Source organism: Rana temporaria, chromosome 13 (assembly GCF_905171775.1).
Source record: "Rana temporaria chromosome 13, aRanTem1.1, whole genome shotgun sequence".
NCBI classification, from domain to species: Eukaryota; Metazoa; Chordata; class Amphibia; order Anura; family Ranidae; genus Rana; species Rana temporaria.
The window spans coordinates 35973730-35990770 of record NC_053501.1 but is presented as its reverse complement, the minus strand read 5'-3'; the positions used below and the strand labels follow the sequence as shown (position 1 = coordinate 35990770).

General features: G+C 44.9%; 1 protein-coding gene across 2 annotated transcripts in view; it reads left to right on the top strand.

The window, feature by feature from the left end:
- Nucleotides 1-9736, top strand: part of PCNX4 (pecanex 4) — a 51492-nt gene extending 41756 nt beyond the window's left edge. For both annotated transcript variants that reach the window (XM_040333298.1, XM_040333299.1), the window contains exons 10-12: nucleotides 1300-2345; nucleotides 3020-3206; nucleotides 9141-9736. In XM_040333298.1, the coding sequence (XP_040189232.1) occupies nucleotides 1300-2345; nucleotides 3020-3206; nucleotides 9141-9392 (1485 nt within the window). In that variant the 3' untranslated portion in view covers nucleotides 9393-9736. The remainder of the gene's footprint in view (nucleotides 1-1299; nucleotides 2346-3019; nucleotides 3207-9140) is intronic.
- Nucleotides 9737-17041: the final 7305 nt, after the last annotated feature.

Here is a 17041-nt window from a genome sequence, read left to right as displayed (position 1 = left end):
GGACCTCTTGGCTGCGTCTCTAATTAATGCTCTCCTTGCTTAGCATGTCAGTTTAGGTGGACGGCCATGTCTTGGTATGTTTGCAGTTGTGCCATACTCTTTACATTTTCAGATGATGGATTGAATAGTGCTCCATGAGATGTTAAAAACTTCAAAGGATATTTGTTTTATAACCTAACCATGCTTTAAACTTCTCCACAACTTTATCCCGGACCTGCCTGGTGGAGGGCTTCACAGAACAGCTGTATTTATACTGAGATTAAATTGCACACAAATGGACTCTATGTACTAATTAGGTGACTTCTGAAGGCAATTGGTTCCACTAGATTTTAGTTAGGGGTATCAGAGTGAAAGGGGCTGAATACAAATGCACACCAAAATGAAAACTATTTATAATTTTCCTTCCACTTCACAATTATTTGCCACTTTGTGTTGGTCTATCACATAAAATACCAATAAAATACATTTACATTTTTGGTTGTAACATGACAAAATGTGGAACATTTCAAGGGGTTTGAATACATTTTGTCATGGCACTGTATTTAATTAATTGCATCCACATGTAAAATACTTTTCATGGTGCTTCTAGGTAGGACAGTAAGGATCAGGGCCATGTAGAATCTAGATATTGGCAGCCATATGAATTTAGTGTGCATGACAGCCAGTTTAAGATAATCAATCCCATCGTGGGTTTAGAGGAACTCATCCCCTAGGCTCTGGGTTGCATAAAAAACGTTATATGTAACGTTTTAAAATTTGACTGTAAAGTCTGAAGATTTTTTTTTTATCTTCATGAATTCTATGTATGAAGATATAAAGCCTTCTGTGTGCAGCAGCCCCCCTAATACTTGCCTGAGTCCCATCTCTGTCCAGCAATGTCCACGAGTGTCTCGGCCATCTGGGACTCTCCCTCCTGATTGGCTGAGACACAGCAGTGACACAATTGCCTCCCACTGCTGTCAATCAAAGTCAGTTAGCCAATTGGGAGCGAGAGGGGGCTGGGCCAAACCGCAGCTCCATGTCTGAATGGACACATGGAGCTACAGCTCGGCTTGGGTGCCCCATAGCAAGCTACTTGCTGTGGGGGCACTCAACAAGAGCAGGGGGCCAGGAGCACAGAAGAGTGACCCAAGAAGAGGAGGATCTAATTTGTGCAAATCCACTACAACCAAGCAGGTAAATATAACAGGTATGTTATTTTTATAGAAGAAAACAAGACTTTACAATCACTTTAATCTCTAACATATGCTATTGATTTGATTGTGGTAATGTAATTTTGATATTCTTTATCTGCCCTAGGGATTAGAGTTGCAGGAGACCTCTTGTCATACAGCCGAAGCTCGGAGAGTGGATGAAGTTTTTGAAATGGCATTTGAGCAGGCAGAAAATACTAGTCGGTTTTCCTTCAACAACCATTTTGGGAACGTCTTAACGCCATGCACTGTTGTTCCAGTCAGAGTGTACTCTGATGCCCGGAATGTTTTGTCTGGTATAATCGATTCACACGAGAACTTGAAACAATTCAAAGACGATTTCATTAAAGTGCTTTTGTGGGTGCTTATTCAGACTTGCTACAAAAAGTCAAAAGTCCAAGAAGACAGATACACAGAACAAAGCAAAGAGAAAGAGCTGAGCCTGTCAGGGAAACACCAAGAAATTGTTGGTCCACACCACATAGAACACAAAGAATCATCAAAGGATCTGGAAAGTTTTCATGAAGAACTTGGTGATGAGTGGTCTGATGATGACATCTTTGAAATTCTTCCACATCCAAAGACTTCTGGCATTAAACCAGTCATAGCTGGAGCCAGTGATGGGTTTTCCATCCCTGGGAGCGTCCAGACACATATCGATGCTCATGTGGAGCAAGATGTAGCAGTAGATAAATTGTACTCTGTAGTAGGATTTGGTCTTCCTGCAACTGACCGAGGAAACACAACTCTCGTTGAACATTTCAAAATGGTGGAATTCAATTCCTCCTACTCAAAGTTTCTCAGTATACCTCAAGACTGGATATTTGTCTCCTTGTTAAATTTGAAAATGAGGGAGATGAAACAGATGTTTCCAACAGAGTGGTATGAGTTTGTTTTGACTCAGTTAGACTTTCACCATATAGGTGAGAAGCCCTCTGCTCTTCTCGAGGAGGGTATCAGGGACAGTTCACTAAGAGACTTGTATATTCAAGGTTTGACGTCTATTTATTATGCCTTTTTTGGCATGGAAAACTCATCTCCTAGTTCTGCCTGGTTGTTTCGAGCATATTTAGGTGGGATCCCATGGTCTATTTCTTTGGATTGGTTAACTGGAAATCCAGAACTATTTCAGCTTGCACTTAAAGCATTCAGGTAAAGTTCCATTTTTTTTTTTTAATCAGAGCTGTAAATTAAAAAAAATTAGAGAAAGGAAAACTATTTTTTGCAGGTCAACATATCGTGATTTTATGGACTATGTAAGGGACCAATGTGTACTCCCCCACCATCAACTGTATGACAAGCAAGGAACAAAATGTGATCTTTCACTGAAAAGCGCTCAACACTAAGGCAGGCCATAGATTATACAATTATTTTTCCCATAACCATGAGTTAAAAAAAAAAAAAAGTGCTTGATTTTCCCCATAAACCGAGTCAGTGTTGACGAGGGAATCCCTCCCATGAAGCTATTGTGCTCTCCCGGTGAGGGCTGGGGTAAAATCTCTGCCGGGAGAGCACAATGATTACTGCTAACAGCTATAGCCACTGGCAATATTCTCATGCTTAATATCTGGCATGCTGATTGTGCCCAAGTCTACTTGGGTAAAATCAGCCTGCCCAACGATGGTGTCCCAGCATTGTGCTTACAAATGTGCATTGTGCTTCCCTTACTTTGATACTCTCTCAAAGTAGTGAAGTACCACTGATGAGTGGAAAAAGTGCCAAGAAAAAAGCCTGGTCATGTGATATGTCAAAGTCGAACCCTCTTTAAGCCTCGGCGTGTATTTGAACTTTTATATAATTTTTACATTTACTAACTTATCTTGCAGGTATACCTTTAAGCTCATGGTTGACAAGGCAAGTTTGGGACCAGTGGAAGATTTCAAGGAGCTTATTAATTACCTTGAAGAGTATGACAATGATTGGTACATTGGTTTGGTTTCAGATTCTGAGTGGCAGCAGGCTGTTTTACAAGAGAAACCATACCTCTTCTCTCTGGGCCATGACCCAAACATGGTAAGTTCGCAAAAGAACCAAGTAAAACTTGAAACAAAAATGGGCACATGAATTGGGACTACTTTCTTTTTAACTGCCATGTCACTTGTCAAAAAACTGTAATGTTTGTTCTTAAGATGTATCTAAAGCCAAAGGCCCGGATTACGCAGCGCAATTGCTGACTTGCTCCGGCGTTACGAATGCTCCTGGTTCAGGAACATCGTAACGCCGACTGCAGCCTAAAATCTGCATGGCATAAGGCTCTTATGCCACGCAGATTTTAGGCTGCATTCTTGCGATGACCGCTAGGGGGCGCTCCCATTGTGCTCAGTGTATAGTATGCAAATTGCATACTAGAACCGATTCACAATATTGCGCGGGCCCTGCGTACGCAAGTTACGAAGTTTCCGTACGGCGTCTTTAGCGTAAGGCTGCCCCTTCTAATAGTAGGGGCAGCCAATGCTAAAGTATACCCGCCGTTCCCGCGTCGTGAAATTTGAATTTCACGTCGTTTGCGTAAGTGATTAGTGAATGGCGCTGGACGCCATTCACGTTCACTTTGAAGCAAATGACGTCCTTGCGACGTCATTTGCCGCAATGCACGTCGGGAAAGTTTCCCGACGGCGCATGCGCCTTACGATCGGCGCGGGAACGCGCCTAATTTAAATGATTCCCGCCCCCTGCGGGATCATTTAAATTGCGCGCGCTTACGCCGGGCAATTTTGGCGGCGCGCCCTCGCAATTTACGGAGCTACTGCTCCGTGAATCGAGGGCAGCGGCACAAATTTGCGGGGGCGCAGGGCAAAATCGTTGCCCTGTGCCTCCGTAATTTATGCGCAAATCTTACTGAATCCGGGTCAAAGTTTTCATTTTGGATAGTAAGGTAACAGTGGCCTCGGACCTTTTGTCAGGTTTTTATTACTGTCTATGTCCTTGCTGAAGAGATTTACCTTCTCACGTTGTCATGGTGACCATTGCCACTGGGACTGAGAGTGAGGGATATTCTAAAATAGTGAGCTGTTACCATAACAAGAATCAAGGAGAATTTTTATATAGGAACACTTGTTCTGTGACTAGTATCTAACAGAGAATTGTTTTGTCTACAGGATAAAAAATGAAGGGAAATCTCTAGAATAGGATAGAGGGATTTACCCTTCTCTACTTTATCCAAAATGGAAAAAAGCTTTGGGTTTCGATGTACTTTAGATGTGGCCAGTTCTTCTTGTCTGCACATCACGACTGAGCAAAATTATACTAGGAAAAAAAACTTGCTTTTCCCAGTGCATTGCAATGTACCTGGACCAAAACAAATGTATTGTGATGTGAGGGAATATAGTATTAGATAATGGCTTATTTACATATTTAATTGAAACTGGATTTCAATGTTAAAGTATAACTAGAGTTTTTAGTTTTGAACAGAGTAGAGATGAATTTTGAATACCTGTCAGGTTTTTATTGCTACCTCTGCCCTTGTTAGGGAGATTAACCCTCTCTGTTTGTCATGTTTTATCATCATATTTTTGCTAGATCGTACTTGTCACAGTCAATAGTCAATAAAACATAGCAATGTCTCCCCAGTCCTTAAAGCAATCTATGTGCACACTTGCCTTATCTTCTCCTTCTCAGTATCTGGCCGCATCCATGTTATGTGAGGGCACTTGAAGCCCAGTTTGTTTTCCTTCCTGTATTTCTTGCTGAGGTGCATGCTGGGTAACCCGTTGTTATGACAACGCCGATAACCAAGTCCTGAGCTCCGCTCCACTGCTCTGATCCTCCGCAACCCATAGCGACTGTCTGACCCGCAATAGAGCGTAATCGCGGGAGAACAGACGGGAACACTTGGGCATGACCAGGGACCAGTTTAAACTGCCTGCGCCGCAAAACTGCCTGCGCCAGTTTTGCGCTGGCTGCGGGAACAGAGGCTAACATGCTGCCGCTCAAGCAAGTCACGCTACAAAGAATGACCGATCTAATGGAGACGCGGCTGCTACCCTCTACAGAGATGACATGGACACTGTACCTCCCCCAGAGCCTTTAAAGCGGTTGTAAACCGCATATATAATTTTTTTTTTTTTTTTAAACCTGCAAGGCAAAAGGCATAATCAGCTAGTATGCACCGCATAATTATTTTCTTCAGCCGTGGGTTTTCACCTTGTTTTGTGTAAACTGTGTGGCCCCTTCCCCCCCCCCCCCCCCCCCCCCCCATGCACGTCACTTGCTTAGGCAAATGACGTGCAGAGTGCTCGCTGTGCCTCCTGGGCTATGCACATCACATATCCCAGAAGGCCTTAACTTTTCAGAAAGGAGGAGGGGGTCAGGCCTAGTTGTGCATCAGTGGGAGACCCGCCGACTGAACCCGGAGAAGCTAGCGGGCCTTTCTATGATGTCACAAACAACATGGTGGTGTGGGACTGAACTGATTGTTGGCTCATGCCAAGAGGATCTCAGCAAGACAATGCTTGATCCACTGGGTGGGAAAGTATCTAAACTAAAATATATTTTCTACCTGAATGTCTTTCACCTCTTGTGTCTTGTGGATGTATGTTAACAAAACCCTTTCATTGGTATATTAAAAGTCTACAAGGTAGCAAATAAGTGAAATGTGTTGCTAGAGCTTGCATACACATTATTTATCAAGAGAAGGCATTACTTAAATGTATTTTTTGCAATTATTATTTTTTATATAGGATTTATATCGCGCCAACAGTTTGCACAGAGCTTTACAACATGAGGGCAGTTACAATGTATTTCACTACAGGAGGAATCAGAGGGCCCTGCTTGTTAGAGCTTTTAATCTAAAATATTTTACAGACCATGAAAACTGTCTACTAATTGGGATCCTGGCCCAGAGGTCGCACACCTCTGTTCTAAACCATATAATATTAATCTACAGGTGTAATTCCTGTAGCCTAAAAGACCTGTAATGAGCTGAACTTTGCTTTATGATTTAGTTACTTATTTTCTTAATGTGTCAGCTGCTTGTGCTTACAAGGGATCAGAAGCAGCTGTTCCGACAGTGTGACATCTCATAGGCTTATCTAGTGTAATAACCATAACAAGTAAAGTCTTGTAAAAATCTAAATGTAGTAAAAGGTTAAAACCACTATTGTGAAATATGGGTGAAAAGCCAGGAACTCTAGGGCAGCCAAGATTTCTCGAGTTTTCTTCAGCCTTTCTCATCTGAGACACAGTTGTTACTTACACAAATTATAATGTGCCCTGTCAAGTCTAAAGTGGTCACTAAGACAGTTAGAGAGCATGAATTTCCCCAGCAAAGACATGTATAGCAATAAAAATCTGGCAAAGATTTTTACCCCCTCAAAACCAAATCCAAAATTAAAAAAAAAAAGGTTTTAGATATACTTGAGGAGCTCCATTTATAATTGAGCGCCGATACGACTCACCGCTGGACACTGCAGAGTTTCCTAAACACTCTGGGACAGATTCTCGTAGAATGGCGTATCTATGCGGCGGCGTAACGTATCCGATTTACGTTACGCCGCCGCAAGTTTTTCAGGCAAGTGCTTTATTCACAAAGCACTTGCCTGTAAAGTTGCGGCGGCGTAGCGTAAATCACGCGGCGGAATTCAAATTCGGCGGGTAGGGGGCGTGCTTCATTTAAATGAAGCGCGTCCCCGCGCCGAACGAACTGCGCATGCGCCGTCCCTAAAATATCCCAGTGTGCATTGCTCCAAATGACGTCGCAAGGACATCATTGGTTTCGACGTGAACGTAAATGACATCCAGCCCCATCCACGGACGACTTACGCAAACGACGTAACTTTTTAAAATTTCGACGCGGGAACGGCCGGCCATACTTAACATTGTTGCGCCGCACTTAGGCCACCATATAGCAGGGGCAACATTACGCCAGGAAAAGCCTAACGTAAATGTCGTAACTTTACTGCGTCGGCTGCGCGTACGTTCGGGAATTTGCGTATCTAGCTAATTTGCATACTCGACGCGGAAATCGACGGAAGCGCCATCTAGCAGGCAAAAAAAAATTGCAGAGACTTACGCCTGTCGGATCTAATGGATATCCAAGCGTAACTGATTCTATCAGCTTCAGGCCGGGTACTCACGACCAAACATGATCGATGAAAGCGGTCCGTCGGACCGTTTTCACCGTACATGCCTGCCAGAGGGCTTCTGTACGATGGTTGTACTAACCATCGTACAGAAGTCCGCGCGTAAACATTACGCGGGGCGTGTCCGCGTCGTCGCCGCGATGATGACGCGGCGGCGACGTGGGCGGGCCTGCCATTTAAAGGCTTCCACGCATGCGTCAAAGTCATTCGACGCATGCGAGGGACGGCGGGCGCTCGGACATGTACGGTAGGTCTGTACTGACGACCGTACATGTCCGAGCGGGCAGGATTCCAGCGGACGGTTTTAAAACACGTCCAGGAATATTTGTCTGCTGGGAAAAGGCCCGGCGGGCAAATGTTTGCTGGAATTCGGCCCGTTCGCGCCTACACACGACCAAACATGTATGCTGAAACTGGCCCGCGGACCAGTTTCAGCATACATGTTTGGTCGTGTGTACGGGGCCTCATAGATACGACGGGCCAGATTAGGACTTACGATGGCGCTGCGCCGTTGTAAGTCCTTTTAAGAATCTGGGCCTGTGTCTGCATTTTACCTACCATTCATAAAATGCAGTCTGCAGTATGGTGTCTACAGTCTATTGTGTTCTACAGAGCATTCGCTTTATAACACTGTAAAGAGCACTCTGTGATAAAAGGAGAGAAGTTCAATGACTTTAGGGACTCATGCACACTGGCCATTTTGCTAACTCTTCTTTCCTCCTGGCAGCAGCGTTTATGCAGAAATAAACTATTGATGCCTGTAAACTCCTGTAATGCGTTTAGGTGCTTCAGGCGCTTGGCTGTCAGAATAATAACGACTCTGCTGCTCCTGGACGCACTGGCTGTGGGTTTTTTTTTTCTGCCTCTAAATTCCTCTAAACGCCTATGTGTGCATGGACACATAGGCTAACACAGTGGCGTTTAGAGGCAGGGAAAAAAAATTCAAATGCTTATAGGTGAAGCAGAAAACTCATCCACTGTGCATGAGGCCTTAGAGGTCACAGGGGCGGGCTCCTGTGTCTTTTGTGCGGCTCCTCCCTTCTTCTCCTAGGCATCCAGTAGAATCGCCTGTCCTTTCAGCCATTCGGGTGATGGGTATCAGACACGCTTCCTGATTGGCCCGGAGGAGGATCAGTGTTGCAACAGCGAATGTTCATTTGCTGTTGCAACACACCTGGGTGGGCTCCGGACGCAATGCTCTGCGCCCCAAGCCCTCACTATTTTGAAGCCTATTAGGGCCTCTGGCTCCAAACCAGTGATGGCGAACCTTGGCACCCCAGATGATTTGGAACTACATTTCCCATGATGCTCAACTACACTGTAGAGTGCATGAGCATCATGGGAAATGTATTTCTAAAACATCTGGGGTGCCAAGGTTCGCCATCTCTGCTCTAAACAGTGCTTCAAATAACACACCCCCGCCCATCCCCCTCATAGGAATTTATGCACCCGGCATCCTGAAAAGGGCTGGGCGCATGGATAGGGAGGGCAGCGGGGCATGGATAGGGGGGTGGTGCCCGTTCGCCCACAATGGACAGGTCACCTCTGTGGCCAACTCAATATTGAACCCTACAGACTAAGACTGGGATGCCAATAAAGTTTATGTGTGTGTAAAAGCAGATGGCCCAATACTTTTAGTAATATAGTTTATGTATTTAAATTGTGTATTTAGCTGTTTGCCCTAGGTTTAGCAACACTAGTCTGCTATATGTCCACTTCTAGCAGTTGATATAAAACTACCAGACTCATTTAGCTACCAAAATGACAGTTGCTGGATCTCTGTCTGAAAGATTTCTTTGCTTTTGTTTTGTTACATGTAAATGTGGTGTGTATTAAATGCATTAACCGATATTTTCCTTCCATCCAGGGGGTGTACACTGGCAGAGTACTCACCCTTCAGGAGCAGCTCGTTCAGATCGGGAAACTTAATGCGGAAGCTGTTCGAGGTCAATGGGCAAACCTTTCCTGGGAACTTCTGTACGCCACAAACGATGACGAGGAGCGCTATAGCATACAGGCTCACCCAGTGCTACTACGGAACCTAACGGTGCAAGCAGCGGACCCACCTCTTGGATATCCAATCTATTCCTCTGTACCTATCCACGTGCCTTTGTATTAAACCCTCTACTGTGTTTCTGCATGTTCAGTGGAAAACACTAATTTATGACCCAGTACACAAGAATAGATACTGCTGTTGGACGTTTGTTGTTCATACATGTCACACTTTATTGAACTGCACGCTCAGTTGGTTACAGTGATGTTACCCTTCACATTACCTCTAAGTCACTGTACTCATTCAGTTTTATAAAATCCAGTAGCAGATTGATGAGTGGCATAAAATAGGTCATGGCTTCCTGTGTAAATATGTGTACACTTAAAAAAAATAATGTTTGACCAAATGTGTATAATGTAAAATAATTATTTTATAAACTGTTAATTTTGATTGTAGTAAACCTGAGTGATCATGTGGCATTTGTGATTTTCAGCTCAAAGGACCAATCCACCCATAGCAGATATTTCAGTTTAGGGAGAACGGTGGTAGGTTATACTCACTTTCTTTGTATATGCATCTCAAAGACTGTTAAAGTGTTTGAAAAATGGCCAATATTGGGGGGGGGGGGGTTACCCTTGAACAAAGTTAATCCTTGTTAAACATCCAAACCTTTTAGTGTCTATTGAAAGAAGGTTTTAGTTGTTTGGAAATAATCAGACCCTAGAACCCTGGTACCCAGCCTGTGGCCCTTTAGTATATGATGTGTGGCCCTCAGACCTAAGCAGTCTGTAGTGGGAACATTGATTAGAGTAAAAGCATGGATCTCTACTAGCCTCACGTAACAAGTTTCCAGTTTCATATTGTCTTCGGCAGAAAATTCCCAGCCAAAAATGTAGCATGTCCACACTCTCTGACCCTCATTTCTTCTATTAGGTCTGCAGTTTTGACAATCCTCTGAAGTATTACATATATTGAACATTATGTGGGGTGATGTCGGGGGCTGCATTTGAGCCCCCCTTAAACTCATAAGTTGACAACCACTGTTGTACAAATTAAGTCTAGGCTAAATTTCAGGTAGTAATAAATAAACAAAAATAAAAAAAATGCATGCAGTTATATATACACATTTAAAAAATGTTTAAAGTATTTTATTAGTGTAAGTACCTGAATTTAACTCATTGGCCTCTGCTAATGTATGTTCCCCTCGGAAGAGAATGTTGTGGCCTCCAATTGTTAAATGAATTCTCAAATAAAATATAACTTTAAAAAAATCAGAAAGGGAAGGAGTAATAGTAAAAATCAGAAAGGGAAGGAGTAACAGTATTACCCAATCAGGGATGAGGCATGCGATTTTATTTTTTTTCGTGACTGCGACATTATGGCGGACACATCGGACAATTTTGTCACATTTTTGGGACCATTGTCATTTTCACAGCAAAAAGTGCTCTAAAAATGCATTATTTACTGTGTTACTGGAGTTAACCGCTAGGGGGCACTGTAGGGGTTAAGTGTGACCTCATATGTGTTTCTAACTGTAGGGGGGTGGGGCTGGACGTGTGACGTCAGTGATCGTCTTTCCCTATATCAGGGAACAGACGATCACTGACACTGCCACAATGAAGAACAGGGAAGGTGTGTTTGCACACACCTCTCCCTGTTCTTTAGCTCCTGTGACTGATCGTGGGACACCAGCGGCGATCGGGTCCCGCATGCCTTAATGCTCGAGACCCCACGGCTGGGCCTTAAAGAGACACGTACAGGTACGTGATTGTGCCCAGCCGTGCCATTTTGCCGACGTATATCGTCGGTAGGGGGTCCTTAAGTGGTTAATATAAGGACACTTGCATGTCCAGGGATCTCGCAATGTCGGCATCCCAAGCCGATTCGTCCATCGGCTTCAGGTGCAGGCATTACAAGTAAGACAAACCGGCAGTAGAGCCGGTCAGTTTCCTACTGCGCATGCGCAAGTTGTGCTGTGCTTTCTGAATGGACCTGTTGTCTCCTAGGACACACAGTTCCCAGAAGGCAGCAAGTAAAAGAGGGGCCAATGCAAATGTGGAAATGACGCACCTCGCCATGGCGAGGTAGGACAAAAGTCCAGCTTGAAAAGGTACGAAACGAAAAAAAAAATATCCAAAATGGAGAGAGAAGGGGGGCGGTGGGTCAGCTCTATTGTTCAAGACCTAGTTGCATTTTAGCCTGGAAACTTCGCTTTAACTGCAATTCAGGCCACCAACCTGATTCTGAACTGTGGCGGAGCTGTGTAAATCTCAGGACTGAATAGACAGCAAACCTGGCAAGTAATACATCTGTCAGTTGTGTATTTAGCCGTTTCCCTGGAATTTAGTTTTAAAGGATAAAGTTCACTTTTTGACAAAACATTTTTGCACGTAAAAAAAATGTGCATTTATTATTTTTTGTTTTGGGAGCCTGTTAAGCATTGCAACAACGATCAGTAGATCGCTGATGCCATGAAGGTCTCCTGCAGATCTGTCAGTGTATTGTGTTTTTTTCCTACCTCATACAAGGAAGCCGATAAATTCTGACAGGAAGACTCAGGGGGTTATTTACTAAAGGTAAGTCCACTTTGCACTACAAGTGCAAAGTGCACTTGAAGTTGTACTGAAAGTGCAGTCGCTGTAAATCGGAGGGGACATGCAAGGAAAATTAAAAAAAGCATTTTATCTTGCACATGATTGGATGATAAAATCAGCAGAGATTTCCCTCATTTCAGATCTACCCCTCCTCAGATTTACAGCGACTGCACTTCCAAGTGCACTTTTAGTACAATTTCAAGTGCAGTTTGCACTTGTAGTGCAAAGTGGATTTGCCTTTTGTAAATACGGCCGCAATTGCTGCCAGACCTTGTAGTTTTCCATTCACAGAGGATTGTGAATGAGTGACGTGGGCAGCAGACACGGCAAGAAGATCACTGGACTGCTGTCACAGGGGGCCAGTGCATTCATAATATGTTACACCCTGAATTTGAGTTTAAAATGTTATGAAAGGTGAACGTATCCTTTTCATAAAAAAAATATGAAAACAGTCTATTCCAGGCTAGTCATAGTCAAATGAAGCAAAGAATTAATTTAGTACCAAAATTGTGCAGAGCGACAATAACAGATACTCAATTGATTTAGCAACCTGCACATTGGTGACAGTTCATAATATTTGGACATCAATGCGGGCTTCACTAAAAAAAAATAGATTAATGTAAAAACAGATGCATACATTCGCAAATATATATGGAACCGCAACAAAGTGCCAGTGCAAAGCACCAAACAATGGGACTTTCAGATGTAGCAATGAAGTGAAAGCTTATCGGAACCTTGAAGGTACTGCAAGGAACAAGACATGAACTCAACCAGGACCCTTTGCTGGCTTACATGCTTAGCATATTTAAAATATAATAGATTACAGTTTACCAGCCCTATAATCCAGTGGCTTTGTTACTGGGACCCGTTTTGATTTTTTTTATGGTGCCACTCAATGTAGAGGTGAAAGCATATCCCTGTGTCTTAGAATATGGGCACAGGCTTGCCCTGATATCAACCCAGGGTGTTGTTAAATGTAAAGAGTATAGGATCGCCGCTGTTCCCCATCAGCCCAGGTGAATAAATGATAAAGAGCGGCCTCAGCCTACATGTCTCCACTAAACCACACATCCTGATGCAATTCAAGGCTAAGGCCGCTCTTTATCATTTATTCACCTTGGCTGGTCGGCAGTAGTAGCAAACCTTTCCTCTTTACATTTACTAACTACCCATGGCTTTGTTTTTTTTTCACATATATTTTTCCTTAAATTGCTATCTGATAATCCTGCCAGTTAACACATGTCCCGTGCTAGGGTGCTAATGCTCACTCACTTTACTGTAACTATGATCTGCCTTTTAAAAGAGAAGTGCGGGGTTCGGAAAAAAAAAACATGCATACTTACCTATGAACAGCTTGGACTACTATGAACAGATTGGAGTAAAATCCCTGAAACCGATCCTGTACTGGGACAGGAATAACCACCCCGCGTTTTAGCAGGTCTTGAACTGTCCCAAATAGGGCTTCCTGACGAGTCGGTTGTAGCTGGCGGTTGGAGGGAAAAAAAATCTGTTTGGTGGGCAAGATAGAAGTTTTATCTTGTACACTGAAGAGACTACTTTGCAAACCCACCGGTCGGGGACCTGAGATGTCCACTGGGTCGCGAACGTAGCTTTGTCTGCAGGTTTGTTGAGTTTGCGAAACCAGGGACGTCTCAGTCCCTGAGCAGGCGCTTTATCGGCCTGTGTTTTTTTCCCCTCCGTACTGGGTGGACGAAAAAAACGCTTGTGTGCGGTAAACGCCTACGGCGTGGCTCCTTCCCCTTTTTGGACCGTGGGAGCAGTGTGCTCTACCTCCTGTAGCATCTTTAATTATGTCATCCAGGGGAGTTCCAAAAAGTATGTCGCCCTTAAAGGGCAAGTCCATCAGGGCTTTCTTGGAAGATTGGTTGGCGGACCAAATCTTAACCAAAGTAGACGGCGTAACGCCACCTCCTGACTTGATGCTCTGGCCAGCAAAGGAATAGTGACCAAGGCTGATTCACAAATGAATTTTAGGCCTTGTACTAGTAGGTCAGCTAGGGCTACCTCGTTCGAGGAAGCCTGATGCTTGTAACCCATTCAGCAGCATCTTTGCCCTTTCCGGGTGTGTCTGAGACACCAGGGCCCAAACTATGGTTGGGCATACCGTCAACACACTACCGTGTACAGGTTGCGGGTGATCGCCTCAGCCTTCTTGTCCGCAGAGTCTTTGAAGGCAGGAGCCCCCTCCACTGGTATGGTGGAGCTTGTTTAATCTGGACAAAGGAGGGTCCACTATCGGGGGCGAGGTCCATCTTTTCAAGAAACGCTCTTAAAGAGGGTTTCTGGTCCGCATCTTCAGATACCTCAGGGCCAGGGTCATGAGTGCTAGCTGAACCCGGCAACGCATCTGAGTTGTCCCCAGCAGATGGTGGAGTGAGGGGCGCTTTCTAGCCCCTATTCTCCCACGTGCTGCTTCCACCTTGGCTACGAAGGCATCTAGGATTGCCTCCTAGCGTCCACCGATAAATCGGGTGCAGAGGCATCAATTGCCAACTCAGGTGTCTCAGGGGAAAGAGCGTCTGCTTCTGACGCCATGCTATCCACACACCTGACACAGAGACCCCCAAACAAGTATACCACCACTCCTGGCTGCAGCAAAGACAAGGGGTTCCCCCCAGAGGACTCACCACCCAGGAACCGTAACAGATGGTTTAGCTGCAGAGCTGCTGCCTGCAGAGTGTGTCTGTCGATCTGTGCTCTCCAAAGCTGGGATCAAAGACTGTTTTTGTCAGTCTTTCAGACTGCTCAGTCGCAGCATGTATCTGTTCATCTGCCGTTTTTAAAATGGTCTGATTCATGGTACAATGACTGCTGATCTGACACTAGAGGCCAACAGGGCAGAAAACCACGGTGCAGCAGTCAGTACACCTCAGCAGAAATCGCCAAAAAAGCGGCTTACAAGAAGATGGCCGCCAGTGAGAAGGAATACAGCATGGACACCAACCTGGGCGTCGACAGCATGGAGAAAGACATACAGGAAAGCAAAATCTCTTATGCGGCTTTATACATTGTGCAAGTAAAGAAATACAGCATGGAAACACCAAACATGGCAGCCGACAGCATGGAGCAAGACATGCAGCTTATACACTGATTTAGTGACTTGTGGTTCCCCAGGTGAAGCTCCCCAGAGGAACCCCTGCCCAGCAGCTAGCTCAGAGAGCCTAGAAGGAGGGGGGGAGAAGGGGGATAAGGCCCTTTACTCACCTCCCAAGGATGCCCAGCTCTGTCTTCTTGCTGCTTACCCTTCCTGTGGGTTTATGCTGGAAGCATCCTGGACAGTGCATCTTCCGCATAGTAACGGAGCTGACTGTTGGCCAGGCTACTGCGACTCAACCCTGTAGATCGGTCTTTATGCAAGCCCTGGAGCGTATAGCTCACCGGCCACCCGTAGAGCGACGGGCATGTCGTGGATGACCCAGCGCGCAGCTATGGTCGGCACACGCTCGATGGCCGAGACTGGGAAGAATACAAGGATCTGGGATCCAGCCTGTCGCCCAGCCGGCAGTTGATCGAAGCACATCTACCGCATGGTAACGGAGGTGGCTGTCGGCCAGGCTACTGCGACTCGGCCCTGTAGACCAGTCCGATGCAAGCCCTGGAGCGTATAACTCACCGGCCACCCGTAGAGCGATGGGCATGTCGTGGATGACCCAGCGCGCAGCTATGGTCGGCTCGATGGCCTAAACTGGGAAGAATACAAGGATCTGGGATTCACCCTGTCGCCCAGTCGGCAGTTGATTGAAGATCGCAGGAAAAAATCCAAACTAAAAGCCTCCAAGCCATGGGCCTGAAGAGAGCCATGTCTTCTCCTAGGCAGAAAAAACTGAATTGCTTGGTGCAGGCTGAGGGGATATAGTCAGTGGGACCGCACCCTGGGCGGGGCGGTTCTGCTTTGAAGTTAACACTTCTGCCTAGTCACTCCTAAAGATAGATAGGCTATTCCCACTATGTCAAGATTAAGGCTGTGTCCATCCATGAACTAAAGAGAAAATGGAGAGCAACTGAGCATGTGCAGAGTAGGGTGAGCATTGCTGAATTTTAAACCATATAGACACTTATTTTTAATGTTTTATATAGCTGCAAAAGGGGCCATCCTGAAGTGATCTAGCAAGACTTAATTTTCTGACTAATGTTTCACTCTAATGCCCTGTACACACGATCGGTTCATCCGATGAAAACGGTCTGATGGATTTTCTCATCAGATATCCGATGAAGCTGACTTTCATCAGTCTTGCCTACACACCATCAGTTAAAAAACTGATCGTGTCAGAACGCGGTGACGTAAAACACAACGACGTGCTGAGAAAAATTATGTTCAATGCTTCCGAGCATGCGTCGATATGATTCTGAGCATGCGTTGATTTTTAACCGATGGATTTCCCCACAGACGATCGTTTTTTTCTATCGTTTTTTTAACCATCAGATAATTTTAAAACAGGTTCTAAGTTTTTTCACCTATGGGAAAAAAACTGATGGGGCCCACAAACGATCGGTTCGTCTGATGAAAGTGTGTAGTTTGATGCCATCAACTGAAGTTGGGCTTCAGTTGATGGCATCAGTTTGACGTTAATATCAGACACTTTGTTTCAGAATTTTCTGAAAGTAGCAGTTGACCTCCTTCTGTCCTGCATTTCATATGGGCTTTGCATTACCATGGACTTGAATGGGAAAGCAAAAGTTCCACTTTAACCCATCTTAAGCATATGTGCTGCAGCTAAGAGGATGGTGTTTAATGCCCACATGCCACGTATATGCATCCATGGACAGCCAAGGACCTGTGCTTCTATTCATAAGCAGCTCATGGGGCCAGATTCACAGAAGAGATACGACAGCGTATCTCCTGATACACCGTCGTATCTCTGTGATCCTCCCGTCCTAACTATGCGACTGATTCATAGAATCAGTTACGCATAGATAGCCATAAGATCCGACAGGTGTAATTGACTTACACCGTCGGATCTTAGGATGCAATTCTAGGCCGGCCGCTAGGTGGCGATTCCATAGCGGTCGGCGTAGAATATGCAAATGACTAGTTACGGCGATCCACGCGTTCGTCGCAATCCCGTACGTCGTCGCTATTCGTTTTTACCCGTCGCAAAGTTACACCTGCTTTAACATGGCTTATCTTTAGATGTGCCATGTTAAAGTATGGCCGTCGTT